The sequence below is a fragment of the Eptesicus fuscus genome, chromosome 17 (genome assembly GCF_027574615.1).
Source record: "Eptesicus fuscus isolate TK198812 chromosome 17, DD_ASM_mEF_20220401, whole genome shotgun sequence".
NCBI lineage: Eukaryota > Metazoa > Chordata > Mammalia > Chiroptera > Vespertilionidae > Eptesicus > Eptesicus fuscus.
In genome coordinates, this window is record NC_072489.1 from 43,494,376 (window position 1) to 43,517,286 (window position 22,911).

A 22,911-nucleotide genomic window follows, 5' to 3' on the forward strand; every position below is an offset into this window, starting at 1 on the left:
CTTTTCCACCCTGGCTCTTTAGGAGTTGTGGAACTGTTCTGGACCTCCCTGCTATCACCATCTTCATGACGAGGTGTGCCTACTTGTTTCTTTCAATTCTAATCAAAATGTTGACTATACCATTTCCTCTTAATTCAACCAAGACAATGTTAACTTTTTTTTTTAAAGAGATGTAACTTTTTTTTTTACATATAAATCAAGGAAAAACAATAGAAAAAAGAACTTTAAAATCAGTATTTTTTTATTCTTTTTTTTTTAATATATTTTATTGATTTTTTACAGAGGAGAAAGGAGAGGGATAGAGAGCTAGAAACATTGATGAGAGAGAAACATTGACCAGCTGCCTCCTGCACACCCCCTACCAGGGATGTGCCCGCAACCAATGTACATGCCCTTGACCGGAATCGAACCTGGGACCTTTCAGTCCGCAGACCGAGGCTCTACCCACTGAGCCAAACCGGTTTCGGCGGTATTTTTTTATTCTTATTTAACTAAATAAAGCCTGGCAATAGCCAATAGAGAGTATAGTATAGACCTTTAAAAATCCTCCCTTCTGCCCTGGCCAGTGTGGCTCAGTTGGTTGGGCATCATCTTGTGCACCAAGAGGTTACCAGATGGGCTTGGTCCCCCGTGGCGGGCATGTGAGAGGCAGCTGAACCAATCTGTGTTTCTTTTATCGGTGTTTCTCTGTCTGTCTCCCTCTCCCTTCCTCTCTCTCTAGAATCAATAAACACTTTTTTTTTTTTAAATCCTCCCTTCTGCCTCAAGACTCTTGTTTCTCTTGCCTGTAGGAGCAAGAACCCGGGTTCAATCCCCATTCAAGTTAATGTATCAGATTAAATATTTGAAGGATCAGTACATAGCTCTACTGAAATAAATGGGTATTATAACCTGGACTTATATTCTCAACAGGCCCTCTCTCTTCCTTCCTCTCTTGTGAGGGTAAAATACCTTTCTTCTAATTTTCTAATTTTAGCCACTATCACCACTTCAGGATTATTTTACCAGACTTCTGATTAGTCTTCCTGCCTCTGCTCTCACAGCTTGTTCTTGTTATCCTCTTCCTACCTTCCCATCCCTCAGCACCATTTTCTCTGTGGCAGCTAGTGTAAATATTTCTAAAGCATAAATCAGATGATATTATATTTGACTACTTCAAAACCTCAGGCAGGGGCTCTCCTTTACACTTAGGATAAAATCCATACTCCTTACTGAGGCCCAGAAGGCCTTATATGATCTAGCCCCAGGCCACCTCACTAACCTCATTTCCCACCAGTGTCCCCCTCATTCACTGTCCCAGCTGTACTAGCCTTCTTTCTGTCTTTCACTTGAGCACAGCTTCGATTTGCTCTTTCTTCTGTTTGGAAGGCCTTTTCCCAGATCTTCAGAAGACTGACTTACATTTAGATTTCAGTTCATATGTTATCGCCTTCAGCATCATTTCATGACCACCTCAGTTAAAGTATGCTGTACTACTCACTCCCTATTTAATGTACCATCTTTTGTTTTCTTCACAATACTTACTGGTTTCTGGAATTAATATATTTATTATATACTAGAGGCCTGGTGCACGAAAATTCTTGCACTCAGGGGGAGGGGGGTACTCAGCCCAGCCTGCACCCTCTTGCAGTCCGGGACCCCTTGGGGGATGTCCGACTAACAGCTTAGGCCTGCTCCCCGCAGGGAGAGGTCCTAAGCCGCAGTCTGACCTCCCTTTGCAGAAGGCAACCAGTGGGCCGATCGGGGCATGGCTCCAGCTGGCGAGCAGCCAGCCCTGCCCCCCCACATCACCCCTCCACCGCCTCTAGTCATCGCCACCTCCTGATCGCAGTCCCCTCCCTCTGCTCATTGGTACCCACCTTGGCTGGCCTGACACTGCCCACTTGCCAGCCCCGCCCCCCACTAACCAGTTGTTCCACCGTTTGGTCAATTAGCATATTAGGCTTTTATTATATAGGATTCTGCCTCTACCCTTCCCCAGAGAAGGTAAAGACACTTTGTATGCCTCTTCTCTACAGTTTCCCTAGCACCTAGAAAAATGCCCAGAACAGAGTAGTCACTCAGTAAATGGTTGTTGGTTGCTTGATAACTCTAAAGTTTCATGAGAGAAACATATAGCCTTACCCCCAGCACAACCCTTGCCCATTTCATTCTTACATTGTTTCATCCTATTAATCATTATATCTTCTTCCCCCTACTATGGGTTTCATGCCATTCTTTCTTCAAAGCCCTTCTTAAAGCCAAACAGAATCCTTAAATATCATTTGCATCTCTCTAGTCGTAAATATTACTCTTTACCTAGGCCTTGCTCTCCTAATTGCAAGTAGTGTTCTACGTCTGGAACATTTTCCTTCTCTACTTACCATGCCCCTTCTTATTGGTTAAATAAAGAAGGTTTTGCATGCAAATTAGAAACATCTGTCATTTTAGCATCAAGTTTAGCCAGTTCATGCTATGTCCTCCAACCTATACAGGTAGCAAAGTCAGCACACTTAATAGTACAGTGGTGTGTTGGTTAGACCAGTTGGTGTCTGCAAGTGTGTATTTTTCTATCCTGGCCCTTACGGCAGCTTCAGAGAAATTTATGGTAATTTTGAAAGTGATGCATGTACTATGTCTTCGGGGGTGGGGAGGAGGAGGCGTGGGTGGGGAATGCTAGCCCTTAGCCTTTGAGGACTAAGCTGTGGACAATCATATAAATACTTTTCTTTCATTTTGTGTGCTTGTCTCCTGACAGCTTCTTTCTTCTTTCTTTTGGAGATAACTGTTCATTGTAAACAGAAAAGCAGAAAAGGAGATGTGCAGGGGTGGCAGAAAGTTAGTGTTACCATTAAACTGAGGTTGTTTGTCAGCTTTCCTAGACATTTGAACAGTAGTGGTTGAGTCATTGGGTTTTTGTTGGGAAGGCCAAATCAATTCTATTGCCACCAATAACCATTACCCTCTCTCCCATACACTCTAATATACAACCTTTTGGGTTTTTAATAAGTGAACTTTTTCACTGTACCCTTGTGGATTTTTAAAGGCTCTCAAATTGAAATTTTGCTACATTTACTTCAGATATTAGTAGAAAAATCTGTATGAGAGAATGATAGAAGGAAGAGGGTTGATAACAAAGGCCTTTACCTTTGTTATCTCTACAAATATAATATCTTCGTTACAAATCAAATTAATATTACAGTGGCATTTATCCTTAGACATACCCTATCCTTAGAAGCTTTGAAATCCATTTTATTAAGGTAATTTACATATAATAAAATACACCCATTGAAAGTATACAGTTTGATGAATTTTGGCAACTGTATACTAGTATACCTGTGTAACAACTGTAGAACATTTTCATTGCCCCCAAAACTCTTCTGCCCTTAATTCAGTCTGTCCCACCCCCACTTTCAGCCCCATGTTACCACTGATTTGTTTTTATTATTATAAATTAGATTTGTTGTCCTTAGAGTTTCATATAAAGAGAATCATAAAGTATGTACTCTTTTGTGCCTGGCTTCTTTTGTTCAGCATGTTTTTGAGATTTATCCTTGTCATTTTGTGTATCTGTAACTTTATCAATTCAGCTCTTGATGGACAGTGGGATTCTTTCAGTTTGGGACTCTTATTAATAAGCAGCTATGAATATTCATGTACAAGTGTTTTGTGTGGAAATATGTTTTCATTTGGGGGAATAAGTACCTAGGAGTGGAATTGCTGGCTCATGTAATAAGTATGTTTCACTTTATAAGAAACTGTCAACCGGTTTTTCTGAAGTGGTTGTACCAGTAAACATTACTGCCAGCAATGTATGAGAGACCCAATTGCTCCTCATTCTTGCCAATACTTGGTATGGTCAGTCTCTTTACTTTTAGCCCTTCTAGTAAGTTTGTAGTGGTGTTTTGTGATTTTAATTTGCGTTTTCTAGTCACTAATGATGTTCATGTGCTTACTGGCCATCCCTGGATCTTTTTTTAAGTGTCTCTCCAAGTCTTAAAGAAAAAGAGTTATTTTTTTTCTTACTGAGTTGTGGGAGTTCCTTATATATTTTAGATACAAGTCCTTTGTCAAATACATATATTGAGAATATTTTTCATAGTTTATTATTTGAATTTTTATTTTCTTGGGTTTTTTTAAACTATAAGTTTAAAATTTTACCACATACTGATTTATCTATGAAATGTATGCCTATCCAAATAGCAATAAGATTTCCTCTTATATATTTTTCTAGAAGTTCTACATATAAATCCAGAATCCACTTAAGTTAATTTTTGTTTGTGATCTAAAGTAAAGAGCAAGTTCATTTTTCTAAACAGATACCCAGTTGTTTCAGCATCATTTGTTGAAAAGTCTATCCTTTCCCGATTGAGTTATCTTAGTACCTTTCTCAAAAATCAACTGACTATATGTGAGTCTGGAAATCAATGGAAAAAATATCCTTGGGTGAGGATTAAAAAATATATATCAAGGGTTGGCCAGTTCTCATCCAGAGGCTCTGGGGGGAAATTCTCTTCTTCGCTCATTATTGTTGGCAGAATTCAGTTTCTTGCCTTTGTAGGGTTGAGATCCCCATTTCTTTACTGGCTGTCAGCTCTTAGAGGCTGCCTTCATTCCTTGCCACATGGTCTCCTTCCTCTTCTGCCACCAGCTCTGCTTTTACAGGGCTCATTGGATTAGATCAGACCCACCAGAGTAAACCTCCCAACCTTAAGGTCAACTAATTTGGGACCTTAATTAAATCACAGCAGTATCTACATGTTTGTTTGAAAAACTGAAAGATGTGTGTACATCAGTAGCCAAGCTTCTTGGGACCATCGTATAATTTTGCCTATCCCCTATCCTGCTTTAGTTTTCTTCATAGCACTGTAGACATGTTTTCTATTTATTTGGTTGTTTTTAACTTGCTGTACACACTAGAATATAAGTTCCCCCAATGATAGACTGTTACTTTTGTTCAGTGTTGTATTCCTAGGACCTAGGACAATGTTTGGCATGTTGTAAATGCTTAATTAATATTTATTGACTGAACCAATTAATAAAAAAAAAGACTTTATGGCATTTAATTTTGATGACAGTGGAGATGGGATTTTTTTGGGGGGGAGGAAGGGTAGATGAAGCATATAAATGTTATTTGAGCATTAGTTCCAAAGTACCATAGTCTCAAATTAGTCATTGGCCTTTCTTTGTATGGAGGATTTCTTATTTGACTATTGAAAAATAAGTTGTCGGTGATTGTATAAATGTCTAGTAACTTAGTAACTGATATATACAAGAAAAAGCAAATTATAAATTAATGTATTTTAAAACAGAAAAAAAAAAGGTTTTATATAAGCCTTAAAGAGAATAGGACAAATCAATGGAAGAATGAAAATAAGGAGCTAACCCAGCCTACATCCCCAACAGAAGTGAAGACAGAACTTGCTCATGGTTCTTTTCACCAGGCCTCCATCCTACGGCACCTCAGTGCAGAGCTGTGTGCCACTTCTGCTCTAACTGCAAAGCCATTTCTTGCATTTTCTACTTATTCTTATCCAAGAAGCTTTGCTGTTGAACCATTTTCTGCAGAATTAGGGCCAAATTTTTTTGCCTGGCAAAAGAAAAAGGAAATTAGCTTTTTTGGCTTGCTAGTAATAGTAACAACATGCTTTCAGCTTTTGGTTTTCATCTATATATATCCCCAAATAATGTCTTCCTATGAACTTTTGGAAATGGATGCATACTCATCCAGAATATTCCCAATGTACCAACTTACTATGGTATTTCTGTCTTTCATTGTAATTACTGTTCACAAACATTCAATTACTAAGTGTAACAGTGAGCTCTATCTTATAGACATAACATAGCATGCAAGACCAACAAATTATATATTTCCCTCATTTTCAATACTTATTGTTATGTGTGTGTTTTTAATCCACCTTTTCTACAGACAAAACTTGCCAATGGCACTTCCAGTATGATTGTGCCCAAACAACGGAAACTCTCGGCAAGCTATGAGAAGGAAAAGGAACTGTGTGTCAAATATTTTGAGCAGTGGTCAGAGTCCGATCAAGTGGAATTTGTGGAACATCTTATATCCCAAATGTGTCATTACCAACATGGGCACATAAACTCGTACCTTAAACCTATGCTGCAGAGGGATTTCATAACTGCTCTGCCAGGTATGTCTATGGGTGTTTGTGAGCCGTTAATTTGCCTGGAAGATATGTTACAATGGTAATGGTACTGGATCTTAGCTATACATCTTTTTAAAAGTCTTTTTTGGTTTCATTTTTACAAACTGAGTCCTTTAATCATACCTTCTTGGAGTATAAATACCAAATATATATATATCAAATTCTGGAGATAGAAACTGCTCTTTTCCCTATCTTCTCCCTATCTCATGCTCTTTTACTCACCCTATTTACCCACCCACTGGTCCAAGTAACATCTTTTCTGAAGCATTATCTGGTTTAAGATGTATCTTAGTTTTAATATATACTTGGCTTTGGATTTCTAAGAGAGTTTATCAATAGAATATTTAAATTGTAGGAATGAATAAGAAACATTTTTGAGTATTTTAGAAAGAAGAGTATCCCCACAGCGTTGCTGTGACATTAAATATGTAAATTCCAGGCTTTACAATCTCACTGTGCACAGTAATCAAATACCTATTGTATACATATATACACACATACACACATATGAACATTTTAAAGCTTTTATCACATGTACCAAACTAATCCTCTTAAGAAAAATATACCAACTTACACCCTCCCCAAAACTGCTTATTACCACTTGCTTAATCTTTGCCAATTATAACTTTAAAAAATTTTTGTTTTTCTAAAGTTGCATTTTAAATTGCCCTTTAAAACAAGAAATGCCTGTTTATAACTTAGAAATAACCATTTTAAAGCTGAATTTGTACTTGTATCTTTTGTTAAATAGAATAGATTTCTGCCCCCTCTTCACTCATTGGATTTTGTTTTAGCCACAGGCAGTTTTCTGTGCGAACAACCTGTGTGTACCTCAGTACTGTGCTCTCCCCCTTCACTGAGACATGTCACTATCTCAAGTATATACCACTGTGAATTGAACAGGAGTTGATTAGACCAGTGTATCCCTTTACCTAATAGTGATTCCTGGTGTGTATCTGCTGACCACTTTATAAGATATTAAATCATCAGTCTAATGCTTTACAGCCATTTTGACTTATAAACCTATACCATCTGGCTACATTTAGTAAACCAAACTACTTCAAAAAATGCCTGTAATCCATTAATGTAATGGGTTTGTTTGGAGTGTTAGGTGAAATTACTTCCAAAGACTTATTATAGGGACATTGTGAAAGATCAGGAGCAATTTGATGGCAGCCATTAAAAGCACAGGAATGGATTTTGGAAACTTCTGATGGTGTAGAAAGTTTCAGTATAAAGATGCAGGATTTGCACCATCACTGTATTTTGCATGAAGAGCTAATTTTTATATTTTAGTTGGCTTATAATCACGTTCCTTTAATAAGAATGAGGTGATGGGTGCTTCCATCTGCTTATGCTTAAATATGAAATGTGATTGCCCTGACCTGGTGACTCAGTTGCTTGGAGTGTCATCCTGTACACAAAAGGTTTTGGGTTTGATTCCCTGTCAGGACACATACCGAGGTTACCAGTTTGAGGCCTGTATGGGAGGCAACTGATGTTTCTCCCTCTCCCTTTCCCTCCCTCCTTCCCTCCAATTCTCCCTCCCTCTCCCCTATTCCTGTCTCTAAAATCAGTGAACATATCCTCAGATGAGGATTAAAAATAATACATATACATATATATATATATGAATGTGATGCTAGCCAAACAAGATCCACTTGACATTTTCTTTTCTAAATCTTCTGAAAAGTGTGATAATATCCATACAATCTTTATAATTACAATAATGTTTAAACACATTTGGATTGTTGCTAATGGCATCCAAGTGTGTCTTCATATGATTCAGAGGAAAGCCACAAGATGGAATATGGCATTCTGTTCTGTTTAAGTTTGTGCATAAGGGAGTCAAGTTTGAAGGAATCCTTCTGTACTACTTAAGTCTTTAGCAAACTTTTGATATGTAACATGTAAAAAGAAAGAACTTTGAATGTTTTTGTCTCACTTGTGAATTAGAACAGCAGCCAAAAGTTTATTAGTGAGAGCATCCTATTTTATAGGATCTGCTCCTCTTGAGGCCTCTGTATGGCTTTGAGTGGTAGAAAAGTTTTAATTGGGAAGCCCATCTAGTTTACTCAGCTCAAGATCTACTTCCACTGTGTTTTGCTCTGTACATCCTACAAAATAGTCTCTGAAATTCTAACCAAGTTATCTATTGGTCTGGGATTATTTTCATTTTTTTGTACTGTCATTTAGGTTTTATAGCAGCAACTATTCTCAAATATAGTTTTCTTTAAACATCTGAAATTAAACTCATCCTTGAACTTAAACATTCCTTTCTGTCTTTCCTCTTGGGATGTTCCTATACCAAATCTGTATTTCCTTCTTCTCTCCTTTCTGCATGCCCAAAATTCTATAGGCCAGCACATTCTGACTTAGTGCCTCTCCCCCAGTACATTTAAAGGATATTTCTTTTACTGAACAGCTTTGGAACTGCAGCAGTAATAGAAACAGAATGAGAAATGGACCTAATATAGAGATTTGGGGGGGTCTGAATCACAGAGTTTGAGATGCCATCCATAGAACATCCCCTAGTGCTGAAATCCATACAGATAGATGTGAATTGTTTTCTGGAATCCTTTTTATTTTTAATGTCTTGGGGGGTTTGCTGGATGTTAGCTTTAACTTCCTTATCTAAAGGAAGATAGAAAATACTGTTCATTTCTGTAACCTTATGGAAAAATTATTGACACTCATTTGACCTAAGTTTCTGTTTGAAAAAGAAACTGGACCACACTAGGGACAGTGATGTGCCTTCATAACAGAATAAACGCTGTTTTGTTTCAAAGACCTTTTGTAAAAAATCATTTACCATCTATGTTCTTCTTTGCCTCCTTCCCCCACCAAAAGCTCGGGGTTTGGATCACATTGCTGAGAACATTCTGTCATACCTGGATGCCAAATCACTATGTGCTGCTGAACTTGTGTGCAAAGAATGGTACCGAGTAACATCTGATGGCATGTTATGGAAAAAGCTCATCGAGAGAATGGTCAGGACAGATTCTCTGTGGAGAGGCCTGGCAGAACGAAGAGGATGGTGAGCCTTTTAACTTTCTTACTATTAGAGCTTCAGGACCTGGCCACTCATTCATTGGAATGTTGTCGGGAACCAGTGAGACCATTTCTCATTTAATACAGTGATTTTGCTGGTTTATAGCAAAAAATGTAGAATAGTTGCTCATGTACTAGGCAGTTTTTCTTCTGACCAATCACACATAAATGACATAATATGTTAATACTGCTTTGCAAAAAATAACGAAAAACCAGACTAGCCTTCCTGTTTAAAGCATTCTGTTCTCTGGGCAGAAACAGTATTCTGAAAAAGGGCTGAGGGGCAATTTATAAGGCAAGTAGATGACTTTGAATCACGTAGAAGCCATCAGATCTACTTTCCCCTAAAACAATCCAGAACAAATAATTATTTTCTCCTTTAGAAGGTTTCTTGCCTTTAGCCCATGCCTGGGGTATTTTATTGCCTTTGTAATCAAAATTATTTTTATGCCCAACTAGAATAAGAACTATGGCCATCAGAAAAATGAAAAATGGAATTTGGTATAAACAATGATTTTTTCATAAGACATATTTTTTCAAGATTTTACTGCTTAAGCTTGAATTCTTTAAGGCATTTTATAGTTAGCAGTCTGAGACTTATCAGTTTTGTTGTTTTCTTAATGTAATGGTACCATTTTGTTAGAACTTCTGGAAGATTCTTCTGTATATAATTTGCTCTCAGAGGATGTCTCTAGAATGTCACTATAAGAAAGTCAGCTATGAATATTTCCATAAAATGAAAGTGACATTAAATATTTTAGTTGATAGATATGCATCAGCAGGCATATGTGTGCTTGATATTATTCTGAGCAATGAATTTTATCAGTTGTTTACCTTAGATCATAAAGAGATATAAAACAATTAAAAATGAAGGATCAGCTTTTCTTAGCAATTTTCATTATAATATAATTGGCTCCCTTTTACCTTTGAAATTAATTAGTATATACTAAACAAAATGCCCTGTAAATTTTATACCAAGTACTGCAAGAGAGTTCTGTCATTCTGGCTATTAGGAAGACTTTAATATTTCTCTCAAATTCAGTAAAGGGGAGAAAATTCCAGGCAATTGTTTGGCTATGTAAAAATTGCATAAATGAAAGCATACTATTATTTCTCCTTCCCCAAATATTTTTTCTATCCTCATTTATTTCACTATATAGAAAAATAGAAACCTTATGTCTCATAACTTATGCCATACTTTGGAAATAAATTCCTTATAGTGTAAAAAACAAAATAGTATGTAGTTGTATGGTATTCAGAGTTCATCATTTTGTTAAGCGTGCCAAGACCAACCTTAGAAATAGAGCAGGCAGTTGCTTACATGGGAACATTTTAGGGCAGCTAGGACTATTTCTCTGCCCCTCAAGGGGGGGAGGGAATGAAAAGAAACTCTCCTCCAAATCACTCCTGACCTGAAATTTCCGTTATAGAGATTCATCCCCATAGCTATAAAGGTTTTGTTCCCTGTTAAAATACACTTTGGTCCCATTTGGACTATAAAGGATAGTGAACCTTTATCAGACATTGGGAGTTTACAGTCTTTTTTTTTTTTTTTAAGATAGTGAGAACAAGAAGTATTCGGGCAGATTTGAGCAGATGCATGTAAAAATACCAAAAATCAACATAGTCTTAACAATTTTGCTTAGAGTTGACACTAAACAGCAAGATCTGTTATGTTAATTATACAGGAAAAAAATATAAGATCATTGGAAAAATTGGCTTTGGGGCTTTTTAAAAGGGGTGTGTGAAGGTATAACTGAGAAATAATCCAGGATCCAACTATAATTATCACTCTTTCCCCTATCTCTTCAACCACAGGAACCCACTCCTGCTCTTTTGAGTATCCTTCAGAGTTCTGACTATTATATTCCTTTGTCTTGGGCCACATTTGTCATCTTAGCCTAATGTAACCCCATAAAATTACAAGTTTTTTTCCACTTCCAGTATCACCTTGACTTTCTGTGGCTGCTTCTATTTTTACATGTTGCCTTTCTTCCTGTGTTAGTGTCCTTCCCCCACTTAAAACAAAAAATTTTAGTGCATGGTCAGTTATTCATTTTATTCTTTAAGTTAGCTTACCAAGCCTACTATGTCAATCAAGTCCCCCAAATGCTGTCATTGATAGTTTTGCCCATGTCGTCCAACCAAAAATATTTAAATAAGTAAATACTGTTTTCTAATAAAGCTTTGGGTTTAACTTCTGCTTTGCTGTTGTAATTTATATCTAAATGAATTAGATAGTCTGACCCTATGTGAACTCCATCTTCTCTCTTGAATAATACTGAATGTGCTCTCTCTGCTCAGTAATGGTTAACTCTTAAAAGTATAATAAAAGACAACTTGGGGAAAGTCTATTTTCTTAATTAGCAGGTCACATTTTATGAAAACATTCTGAATTTAATATTTAGCATTTAGCATGTACTCACACTCTCAGAGGTACTAGGCATTTCATATAAAAGTGTTACCTGTTGTCAAAGAGCTTCCATCATAAAAGATTTTGACTTATAGACTGGGAAACCAGTTTTAAATACCTAGTCACCCTTTTTTGTTGCACCTCTGATTTGAAGAAATTCAGATACTTTAGCAAGCCATGGTAACTATGGTGCAGTAGAAAATGATCACAGGTTTATATAATTTCTCTTTCCTTAGGATATAGAAATAGTTTCATGAATTATGAAGAAATCCTGGGATGCCTGTGTATAATTGCAGAGATTAAAAAGAGGACAGGAATCTCTGAAGAATGGTGGACATTGAGAGACAATAAAGTATTTCAGAGTATGGGATCTGAAGTCAGACTTAGATTCAAACCTCAGCTCTACTCACTAGCTATGTGACATTGGGCAAGTTTCTTAACCTCCCTGATGTTTGATTTCTTTATCTGTAAAATTAATGTAGTGATTCCTACCGCATTAAAGGATGTTGGAGTTGAAGTTATTAAATTATAATTATTAACCAGATTTAAAATTTCTTCATTCAGAATCTATTGTTTGTCTGCAGTGTGTTGCTAGAATAAGATTGTTTAGAGAAGAGTTTAACTTTTTAAAGCCAGAATTATTTCAGTGTATCTTGTTTGCCCTTTTCTTTATGTTGGTGTATCCTATTGCTTGTTCCTATTTGTCCCTTTCTTAAAACTATTTTTTAGTATCTCCATTGCAGATTTCCCTTTCCGTATTAACACAGAAGTCAGAGCCAGCAGCTACCTTTCTGATAGGAAATTCTCTCAACTAATTTTCAAGGTGTATAATAGGAAGAGGGCAGGAGAGAAGCGCTCCTAGAGACATTGAACAATTAATTATATTGTAATGGAGCTATAGAGGGAGGAGTAGATGACTGGCCCAGAGAAAACATGATTTCTCTAGTGCCAGGATTACACTCAGAGGCATTTCTGCCTATCTCCACTTTGCAAGGCACAGTGCCAGTGAGAACAGCAGTTAGTACACCCATAGTGGGGTTTACTAGCTTCCACACCGTGTTTGGTGGGTTCTTAACTTCAGGATAAGGAATTAAATTTTTTACCCAGCAGGAAGTGATTGCCATTTACTGATTTTTTTTTTGTAGAAAGATCTAGCTTGGGATATAAGCATTCCAAAGATGTACTGTCATAAGGAAGGAGATGCTAACAAATGTTGCTCACTGGAATCAAGGAAAGGCAGTAAAATGTGTGTATGTATGTACATAGCCAGGAACACACCTGTGAAAGTCAATTTCATGCTTTAGACTTGACAGCACAGTGCTTTTAGGCATTTCTTTTCATCTTCTTCCATACCTGCTTCTGAACACTCCTGTGATCCCTTTGTTTTCTGTGCAAATGAACTGAATTGCTCCTTTCAAGCATAGCTACACTGATCACCAGGGTGCCTGAGTTGCCACCAAACCTTAACCCCATAAATGAAGACAAAAAAAGTGTTCTTTGTGACAGAGGCATTCCTACTGCCCATGATGCGAGGCTCCACTGACTAGCACAGCTTTACTCAGTGAAAAAAAGGCTGTGGAACATGTGCTTAGTAGTTCAAAGATAAGTACATAGATATCATCATGAATAACATTTTCAAAAGATAAGGCCAATAAATCTGTCTTTCCAGAGGTCTAATAGACCGATAGTTGGATTCTGATTATATGTATTTCATTTAAGTATTGACATTATAATATTCCTGAAGGCCTGATACTCGATGTTCTACACTGGAAATCATGTTTTTCCCAAAAGCAAATCAATATTGGCCCAGTTCCTTAGAGCCCAGAAAGTTACTCCTTGATGTGGGACTCCTGAAACCAGACTTAACTTCATTCCTCTCCAGGCTAGTTATGGAGACTATATGGAATGATGATTGTGAAAACACTTTGAAGAAATATGAAGCTCCTTGTGAATGCATAATATTATGATTTTTATTATGAAATATTTGTGTTTTTTTAGGGGACAGTATTTATTCAAAAACAAACCTCCTGATGGGAATGCTCCTCCCAACTCTTTTTATAGAGCACTTTATCCTAAAATCATACAAGACATTGAGGTAAGAATCTATGTATATTTGGGTATTTGCCAAATACTAGAGAATCAACATTCTTCAGTAACAGCATTGTTACTGCAAATCCATTAAGGTTTATTGATGTGAGTTAAAAATCAATTTCTTTGTAAGAGAATAGAGTAGGTAAAATATAGCAAATTGCCAGGCAAAGATTTGTGTTTAAAAGTCATTTACTGATAGATGGATGGATGGATGGATGGATGGATGGATGGATAGATAGATAGATAGATAGATAGATAGATAGATAGATAGATAGATGAGAGAGAGAGAGAGAGATTATAATGTCTTCATATAATATCAGTGAGACTGCTAAAGTTGCACTCTTAACCTGATATTCAGATATCTTCTCAATTGAGCCTCCACGGAGATTCACTGGTAGAAATGACCACCATGTAGGAAGCCCACTGAGCACATAACTTCATGTGGTTCACAGATTGTCTTCTATCAGTGAGCAGTCTCTTTATACCAGGTTTATTATTTAATTGAATGAATTGTATGAAAAGTTCTAGAAAATAAATCTTTAATTACTTCACAAATGAAAAAATGTTTTATAATTTTAAGTAGTGGCGTTTGTTTGTTTGTTTGTTTATCCTCATCCAAGGATATTTTTCTGTTGAGAAAGTGGAAGGGAGGGGAAAAGACAGACAGAGGGAGAGAGAGAGAGGAAAAAAACATATTTTTAGTTTGCCTTAAGTTTTAAATAGCCAATAGAGTGAAGCACTGAGCATTTGTCATTGGTTGCATGAAAGTTAGATAAGTGTTTAGTTCTGTTCTTTTCCTAATTACTGCCTCTTTACCATTCCTTCTTCTCAGACAATAGAATCTAATTGGAGATGTGGTAGACATAGTTTACAGAGAATCCACTGCCGAAGTGAAACAAGCAAAGGAGTTTACTGTTTGCAGTATGATGATCAAAAGATAGTAAGCGGCCTTCGAGACAACACTATCAAGGTGAGATTTCTTCAGGTGTGGGAAAGTAGCTGAAGAAGCAATCCAAAGCATAAATTCTAAGTTTTATTTCCAGGAAGTAAGTGAGCATTGAAGGTTGTTTCTAGTCCCAAAGCCAAAATCAGTTCCTTAAAGGACAGACACCTGCTTCCCTCAAGAAGAGCATATAAATGGGTTGTTAAATTCTCTTCTTGAAGTTCACTGAATAAGCTGTTACTCTTAGCCCTCACATAATTATAGGCTATCCCTGTTCCCTAATGAAAAGGATAAAGTCTGCATTAGTACTGAAGCCACATATATGTAGGTGCTTAGCGAAAAGAATGCATTCCACACTACTCTGAGCTTTGATTCTTTGGGGGTGTCAAACACATAATAGAGCCAGCAAGTCTCTGCAGCACCCCATTATCACAGTGATCAAAAGGATCTTGTTTGCCATCCTAGATCTGGGATAAAAGCACGTTGGAATGCAAGAGAATTCTCACAGGCCACACGGGTTCTGTCCTATGTCTCCAGTATGACGAGAGGGTGATTATAACTGGATCATCGGATTCTACAGTCAGGTAGGAAATTTCAAACGATTTTTTGAGCTCTGAAATATCAGATCCACTCTGTCTTTGTCATAGATAGTAATTCTGTGTGTATCTGCATGAGCACAATTCTAAAACTTCATAACTAAAGAAGAATAAACCATCAGCTCCCCCCATCATTGTGTTAATCTAGAACTAAAAAACTTGAATTAGGAAACTACACATTCTGTTTTAATTTGCTGGAATCATCCATTACAGAAACTTGGTAAACCTTGCATTCCTTACAAAAACCACCTCACAAGGGAATGACATGAATGAAATGAAGCCTTCCTTTCGGGGTTATAACTGTAGTGTAGGCATGTGTTATCTCCTTTAAAATGTGTACAGGTGAGAAATGCTCTCTCTTTGCCAGCCCCTCCCCTGCTGTCCCTGCAGTTTTTAATTGCAAGCTTCACTCAGGGAGGGGCCTTCAATTTCCAGAGGCATTAGTAATTTGATGACACAGCCATTATGCTGCTGGAGTCCAGTGTAGTTTGAGTTCTGGGTACCAGAAGCACTGCTGGAAACCTCTGTTAGAAATTTTGCCTTAAGCTAAAGGATTTAGCAAACATAATGCATCAGAAGTAACTTTTTTAAAAATAGGGGGGGGGGAAGCAGTTAACTGCATTGTTAGATTCTCTGAAGTTAAATGTTTACCATTCTCAGTTATCCTCTGTGATTAGAAAAGACTGTTCTTGTTTCTTGTCTTTTGACTTAAAGGCATAGCAAACTTACTTCTTACAGTTATCGACATTTAACATTTATTGGTGCATGTGGAATGCCTCAAGGAAGCTGAAACATTGTAGAGGCTAACATCATTTATAGGATAAGGGAAAAAATGATTTTCTGAAAAAGGGGGTTAATCTGGAAAAAGGAATAACTTGTGTTACAAAAACCAAAGTAAATATACAAAAATAAGAGTATCAAAGCCAAATGCTATATCTCGTCACATAAAATTCTCAAGCTATCTAAGGGTCCTATTCTCTACTGTGAAGCCCATGTTTACAGTTGGTGGCCCTTCTTGATGCCAACCCCCATTCAAAGCTCAGAAGTGGAGCCTTAGACTTAAGGTCTAAGTAATATTGGGCCTTGACTTGTGTGGTAAAATCTTAGATTCAGGGACATCAAGATCAAATCCATAGCATTAAATCAGTCTGTTGCAGAAGCTTCTTGACCTATATCAGTTCTAGTTCCTGAGGGCTATCCATAGGACATAATGCTGCTATTATTAATCAGATCCCCAGTTTTAAATGTATCTTATTAATGGTATCAGATTGAATTTCTGAAGTTTTATAATAATCTTGATCTGAGCCCAATTAGTAGGTGATGGTGGCTGCTACCTCATTCCTACTCCCTACACATGCCCATATTTGAAGTAGTGTGTCTTTAAGCATTTCACATTGGCAGCATCCTGTCTTCTTGCTTTCCCTACTCTCCTATCCCAGCCCTCTATCTACCACTTCCCTGTGATCCATCAGTATTCTTTACCTCTGGTCAACTTTAAAAATGCAGAAGAGTAGGGTGTAGTACTAGTATGAAAGTGGGGTAGGAGAGGTGGGAAGCACAGTGGTCAAATATTGGTAGTACATTGTAGCATCAGTACCATCAAAATCTCAGATAGCCTTCTTAATGTTGTTTGTTCCAGGGTGTGGGATGTAAATACAGGTGAAATGCTAAACACGTTGATTCATCATTGTGAAGCAGTTCTGCACTTACGTTTCAATAATGGCATGATGGTGACCTGCTCCAAAGACCGTTCCATTGCTGTATGGGATATGGCCTCCCCAACTGACATCACCCTCCGGAGGGTGCTAGTCGGACACAGAGCTGCCGTCAATGTTGTAGACTTTGATGACAAGTACATTGTTTCTGCATCTGGAGATAGGACTATAAAGGTAAGTTTCCAACTTAAGAGTAGGGGAATTCATGTGAAAACCTGATCAAGGACTATTTCATATTAAAACATCACTGTAGACTAATTAAATATTTAAGTAAAGAGGTAATAAATGAGCTAAGTTGTGTGACAATTTTGGTTAGGTATTTTAGTACTATAAATAACGGTGAGTGTAAGAAGGGCAGGAGTAAATTTAGGTTCAAGAAAATTTGTCTATAAGGCCAGACTAACACCATAGAGTAAATCAATTTGAGAAATCCTTATGTGATAGCAACAAGCTACAAATTAGCCCTATATTACCATGAATCAAACTTGTCATTGGCTTGAGAACTTGACTTGGTTTAGTAGTCCTTGCCTCCCCAGGACTCCACTTGCCGTAGATATTACTAGTGAGAGCACCAAATCAACTGCCAAATGCCATATTCTGTTTCAGGTATGGAACACTAGTACTTGTGAATTTGTGAGGACCTTAAATGGACACAAACGTGGCATCGCCTGTTTGCAGTACAGAGACAGGCTGGTCGTTAGTGGTTCATCTGACAACACTATCAGGTGAGCACCAGGTGCCTTGTCTAGAAGGGATCAGTATTATCCTACCATTCATTTGTTTGTGCACAGTTCAAACAAATCTTCAACTGTGTTGTGTTTATTATAAAATGTTTTTTCTTTCTGTAGCTTCTTGCAGGTCAAAAGTTTGCCCCAAGCAGAGAGGCAGCACAGCAAATCCTTTTGTTGATGTATTTCCTTCCTATAATAGTTTTATCACCAGATAGACCTATTTAAAAGGTATTGCTTGAATGAGGAAGTGGGCAAGAGAGATGAGCAGATTGAGGTTGAAAGCCCTTCTCTTTAAATTTCACCTGTTTACAGTTGGAAAGTGCTAATAAATAGCTAGAGGCCATTTCTGTCTGCTCATGGTCTAAAAAAAAGAAACAAGATTTGTTTACCTGCTAGCAAGCGTGCATTTTATTTTCTTGGTATTGCATAATTGGCCAGGGAGTTACCAGTCTGAAATTATAAAGAATCCACTAATTGAAGTATTTTTGGTGTTTTCCCGTCACAAAGATGAACAACACAGATATAAATTGTATTTGGATGATTTATCAATCCTCTCAATTCCTTCAAAGTACTAAGAGGATGAAATTATCATTCCTAGAAACCATCTGGATTGGTCTGAAAGCATACAGTTTTTGTATATTAGCATATAAAAGTTTTTGAGAACTTCTTTGGCGTTTCCATTAAATGAGAAAGACTGTCCTGCAATGGGTGAAAACAGAGAGTGTCCTCAGGAAAGAGGTGGACATGCTTTGTGAGGTCAGGATGTCACTGACATTCTTCATCTCGTTCTTATTGGTGATTTCAGGAAGCATTGCTTTTCTTGGCTTGGTCATTTCCTTCACAGGCAACTACTGGTATGTGCATTGAAGTCATCCTTTTTATGCCTTGGAGACCCTGGTTACAAAATTATATAAAGCATTGAAACTATATACTATGTTTGAACTTAAAATATACATTTTTCTACCTGAGTTATATGGCAGAAAGGAAATAAATTACATTGAAAGCAGTACATTTTTGCATGGGTGTTGATTTATTTTGGGGACGTTTTAAAAAACATTGAAGTATATTATTATAACATTCCAAGCTTAGGAATGAATATATGAAAATTCACTTGACTCAGTTTTCTTTTCCAGATTATGGGACATAGAATGTGGTGCATGTTTACGAGTGTTAGAAGGCCATGAGGAATTGGTGCGCTGTATTCGATTTGATAATAAAAGGATAGTCAGTGGGGCCTATGATGGGTGAGTTTGTATCTACATCTTAATCTCTCCTGCCTTAGGATGTTAAATATAGCCTCTCCTTGTGTCTAAAAGATTATAGATTTCACAGAAAGGACCCAGTACAATAGTCCTTGTGTCTAATTTATGTATTCACCTCTCCTTTGTTTACTCTTTCAAAAATATTCTTCCCATTAATTGCACTTTTTTGCTCATGATTGTTATTGATATTTGGGATTTTGGTTATATATTTTTCTGTTTTTCCCTATAAAGCAAAGAATTGGACAAATCCAGTATAACAGGTTATGCATATAAAATAGTGACTTACTATAAAACTAAAACATTGGAGGGCCATATCTATGGGGCTTCATATGGTCGGATCTTAAATTTTGATATCTTTGAATGTTTCCAAAAGTGCAGTTCCCTTGTCTTTGCTTCTTCTAGCATTTCAGTTACAATGAGTTCAGTAATTTTTATTTTATTCAGTCTGATTTTCGGTGAATATAGAATCCATTCATATGGATGGATCCCATGTTTAGCAATGCTAAGCACATAGTAAATTCTTATAAAAAGTATATTCACTTATGAAGACCTCTTTATCATTTCTTTTTGTCAGGGTACAAAGCTACAGTTTGAATATTGGCAGCTTTTTAAATATCAGAAACTTAACATTATCTTAGTGTATGAATTGACTATACTGATATGTTAAGACAATTCAAGCAGCAGAAAGTGTAGCAGACCTACTACTTCTGCTTTGGGTCAACCATCACTCTCATACCCTTGAGAAATTGTTCAGGATGTGATGACATGTTCCAGCTAGGTCCAAGGTTACATTTTCTCATTCCCATGGTTTTGATCTGTATCCACCTTTCGTGGGTTTTATGTGTAATTTATCATGAGGAAACATGACCTATAATTAAAAGTTTAGAAGGGCTGAACTTTTCTTACTTAAATCAAAATATGAGGATTCTTAATATAAATTCCAGAACTCTTAAATGGACCCCAGTCCTCTGGTACATGTGACCTGTGCCATTCTTAAAACTGACCAAAACAAAGATGCTTCAGAGTTACAGGTTTACAGGTTTAAGTCATCTGTTACGTTATTAAGAGGCCTACTGTATAAGATCTTCTCTTAGCCCCAAAGTATAGTGTAGCTTTGCCATTCACTGTCTTCATCAGTTTGGTTAAAGCTAACCTGTTTCTTGTTTTTAGGTTAACTACATATATTTTCCCTGTTAAGACCAAGAATGAATATAAGAACCAAGTCTCCAAAACAAAAAAAGTTTTTATATATTCCTGTGAGCTGCATTTATTATATAAACTATAGTCACCATACATACTTATTGCCATGACGTTTTGCTATTCTTCCTGTGCTCCCTTAATTTTGCTTTTAATTAAGATTTTTGTCCCCTTTTTGATCTCTAGGAAAATTAAAGTGTGGGATCTTGTAGCTGCTTTGGACCCCCGTGCTCCTGCAGGGACTCTTTGTCTACGGACTCTTGTGGTAAGAGTCTAATTGTTTAAGGGAAGTTGGGGGGTAGGAAGGAGAAAAAATTAAACACTGATGTGCTGTGGAATACAGATCTGGATTTGATAGTTAGAACCTCACAAAACCTACTACTAAGTGGAAAGGCAGCCAATACATGACAATAAAATATGTTTATATAGCGCCTTTCATCCAAAAGTGCTTTAGAGACTATATATGGAGAGAAATGTGGCAGCTGTTTAACAGCTGCACAGCAACTCTCCACATCAGTTTAGTACAGGAAGTGAATAAGAATTCTGTATCCACCAGAAACAGTAGGGGGTACTTAGGGAGAAGGAACGTAATTGCTCAAATTGGAACCTGTCCAGAATCTGAGGACCTGCACACCTGTGCCTACAAAAAGTGCCATGGGAGTCTGTGTGAACCCCTGGTCAGCCCCTTAGTTCTTCATCCTATTCAAGGCATGCTGCCTCCAGCAACTTGAATCCCATCTTTTTTATTCTTTGTGTGTACTCCCTTGCCTGAACATCTTGACATTTGGAAGAAGAAGTGACTCAAAAAGAACTTATATCACCTTCAAAAGCACTAAATTCTTTATCATGCCAAAGGCCTGGATTAGAAAATGTTCCAAGTATAAAAGCTGCTTCGATTAGAAAAAGATTAGCTGGGGCACTAGAGAAGACAGCCTTTTGCACAACTCAGGGAAAAGATGAGAGCAAGCATTTGAAGGCCCAGTATTCTGAATCCTTGCTCAACATTTAGGTATTCTCTGCTCTGAAAGAGAGAGATGTTTCTTTGTCTTCCTTGTTGGATTTAAAGCTCATCATTTCAGTACCATACATGCTTTACTTTCATGTTTCACACATGTTTTTTTAAAATGTGTACTTTCATTCATTTACAATTAATCTAGATCTAGTTTTTTAAAGTATAATTTACATACAGAAAAATTTGTCCATTTTTAGCATACTGCTATGAATTTTACAGATGTGTAACTACCACAATCAAATTATAGAAAATATCCATCATCTCCCCAAAATTGTGTCCCTTAGAATCACCCCTAGCAACTGTTCATCTCATTTCTGTCCCTGTAGTTTTATTGTCTTACGAATGTCATATAAATTAAATCATACAGTATGTAGCTTTTTGCCTTTGGCTCTTTTTACTTCATTAAGATTCATCCATGTTATTGCATGTGTTAGTACTAAGTTCTTTTTTATTGTTGGGTAGTATTCCATTGTGCGGATGAACCAATTTGTTTATTCACTCACCAATTTAAGGACATTTGGGATGTTTCCAGCTTTTGGTGATACTGAAAACATTCCCATGCAGGATTTTGTATGTACATATTGTTTCATTTTTCTTGGGTAAATACCTATAACTGCAATTTCTGGGTCCTATGGTCATTGTATGTTTAAATTTAAAAGAAGTACTAAGCTATTTTCCAAAGTGGCATTTTGGGAGTTTGCAAATGTATGCCACTTTACATTTCCACTAACAATGTATGGGAGTCCCACTTTTCCACATCCTTGATAGCACTTACTATTGTCAGTTTTGTGTGTTTTTTTAAGATTTTTTTAAATGATTTTTAGGAAGAGCCAGAGAGAGAGAAACGTTGATGCTAATGAACATTGGTCCGTTGCCTCCTGCATGCACCCTACCAGGAATCAAACCAGCAACTTTTCGTTGCATGGGACTATGCCCAAGCAAATGAGCCACACTGGCCAGGGCTAGTATTATCCGGTGTGTTTTTTTAAATTAATAGCCATTTGAATGAGTGTGTAATGGTTATAGTTTTAATTTGCATTTTGTGGTAACTAATGGTGTAGAACATCTTTTCATGTTCTTTTGTGAAGTGTCTGTTCAAATCTTGTCCTCATTTATTGCGTTGTCTTAAATTTTTAAAAAGAGATTTATTGAAATATAATTGACATACAATAAAATATGCAACTTAATGAATTTTAACATATGTACATACCAACGAAACTATCACTTCAACCAAGATAAAGAATGTATCCTCATGCCCCCTTTGTAATCCTCCCTTCCCATTCTGCCCATTTCCCCCTGCTCCAGTCCCCAAGCAGCCACTAATCTGCTTTTTGTCAATATTGATTAGTTTGCATTTTTTATGGTTTAATTAATGGAATAAAAAAAAGAGTATGTACTCTTTTTTTGCCTCTTTTCATTAAGCCTAATTATTTTTATATTCTCCTATGTTGTTGATGTAAATCAGTAGTTCGTTGCAAAGTAGTATTTCATTGTATGGTTATACCACAATTTATCCACTTGCCAGTTGATGAAAATTTGGATTGTTTCCAGTTGTGGGCTATTACAAATAAAGTTTCTATAAACATTATGTGCAAATCTTTATGTGACCATATGCTTACATTTCTCCCAGATAAATCCTAGGAGCAGAATTTCTAGATCATATGGTAAATGTATGTTTAATATTTCTAGAAACTGCCAAACTATTTTCCAAAGTAGTTGTACCATTTAACATTGCAATACAACAG

The 22,911-nt window shown here is 36.8% G+C and overlaps 1 protein-coding gene across 5 annotated transcripts in view; it reads left to right on the forward strand.

The window, feature by feature from the left end:
* Positions 1 to 22,911, forward strand: part of BTRC (beta-transducin repeat containing E3 ubiquitin protein ligase) — a 164,282-nt gene that overhangs the window by 134,969 nt on the left and 6,402 nt on the right. For all 5 annotated transcript variants that reach the window (XM_054728656.1, XM_054728660.1, XM_054728657.1 and 2 more), the window contains 9 exons: positions 5,909 to 6,140; positions 9,006 to 9,192; positions 13,618 to 13,714; positions 14,543 to 14,680; positions 15,119 to 15,237; positions 16,889 to 17,138; positions 17,571 to 17,689; positions 18,829 to 18,939; positions 20,341 to 20,419. In XM_054728656.1, coding sequence (XP_054584631.1) covers positions 5,909 to 6,140; positions 9,006 to 9,192; positions 13,618 to 13,714; positions 14,543 to 14,680; positions 15,119 to 15,237; positions 16,889 to 17,138; positions 17,571 to 17,689; positions 18,829 to 18,939; positions 20,341 to 20,419 — 1,332 coding nt within the window. The remainder of the gene's footprint in view (positions 1 to 5,908; positions 6,141 to 9,005; positions 9,193 to 13,617; positions 13,715 to 14,542; positions 14,681 to 15,118; positions 15,238 to 16,888; positions 17,139 to 17,570; positions 17,690 to 18,828; positions 18,940 to 20,340; positions 20,420 to 22,911) is intronic.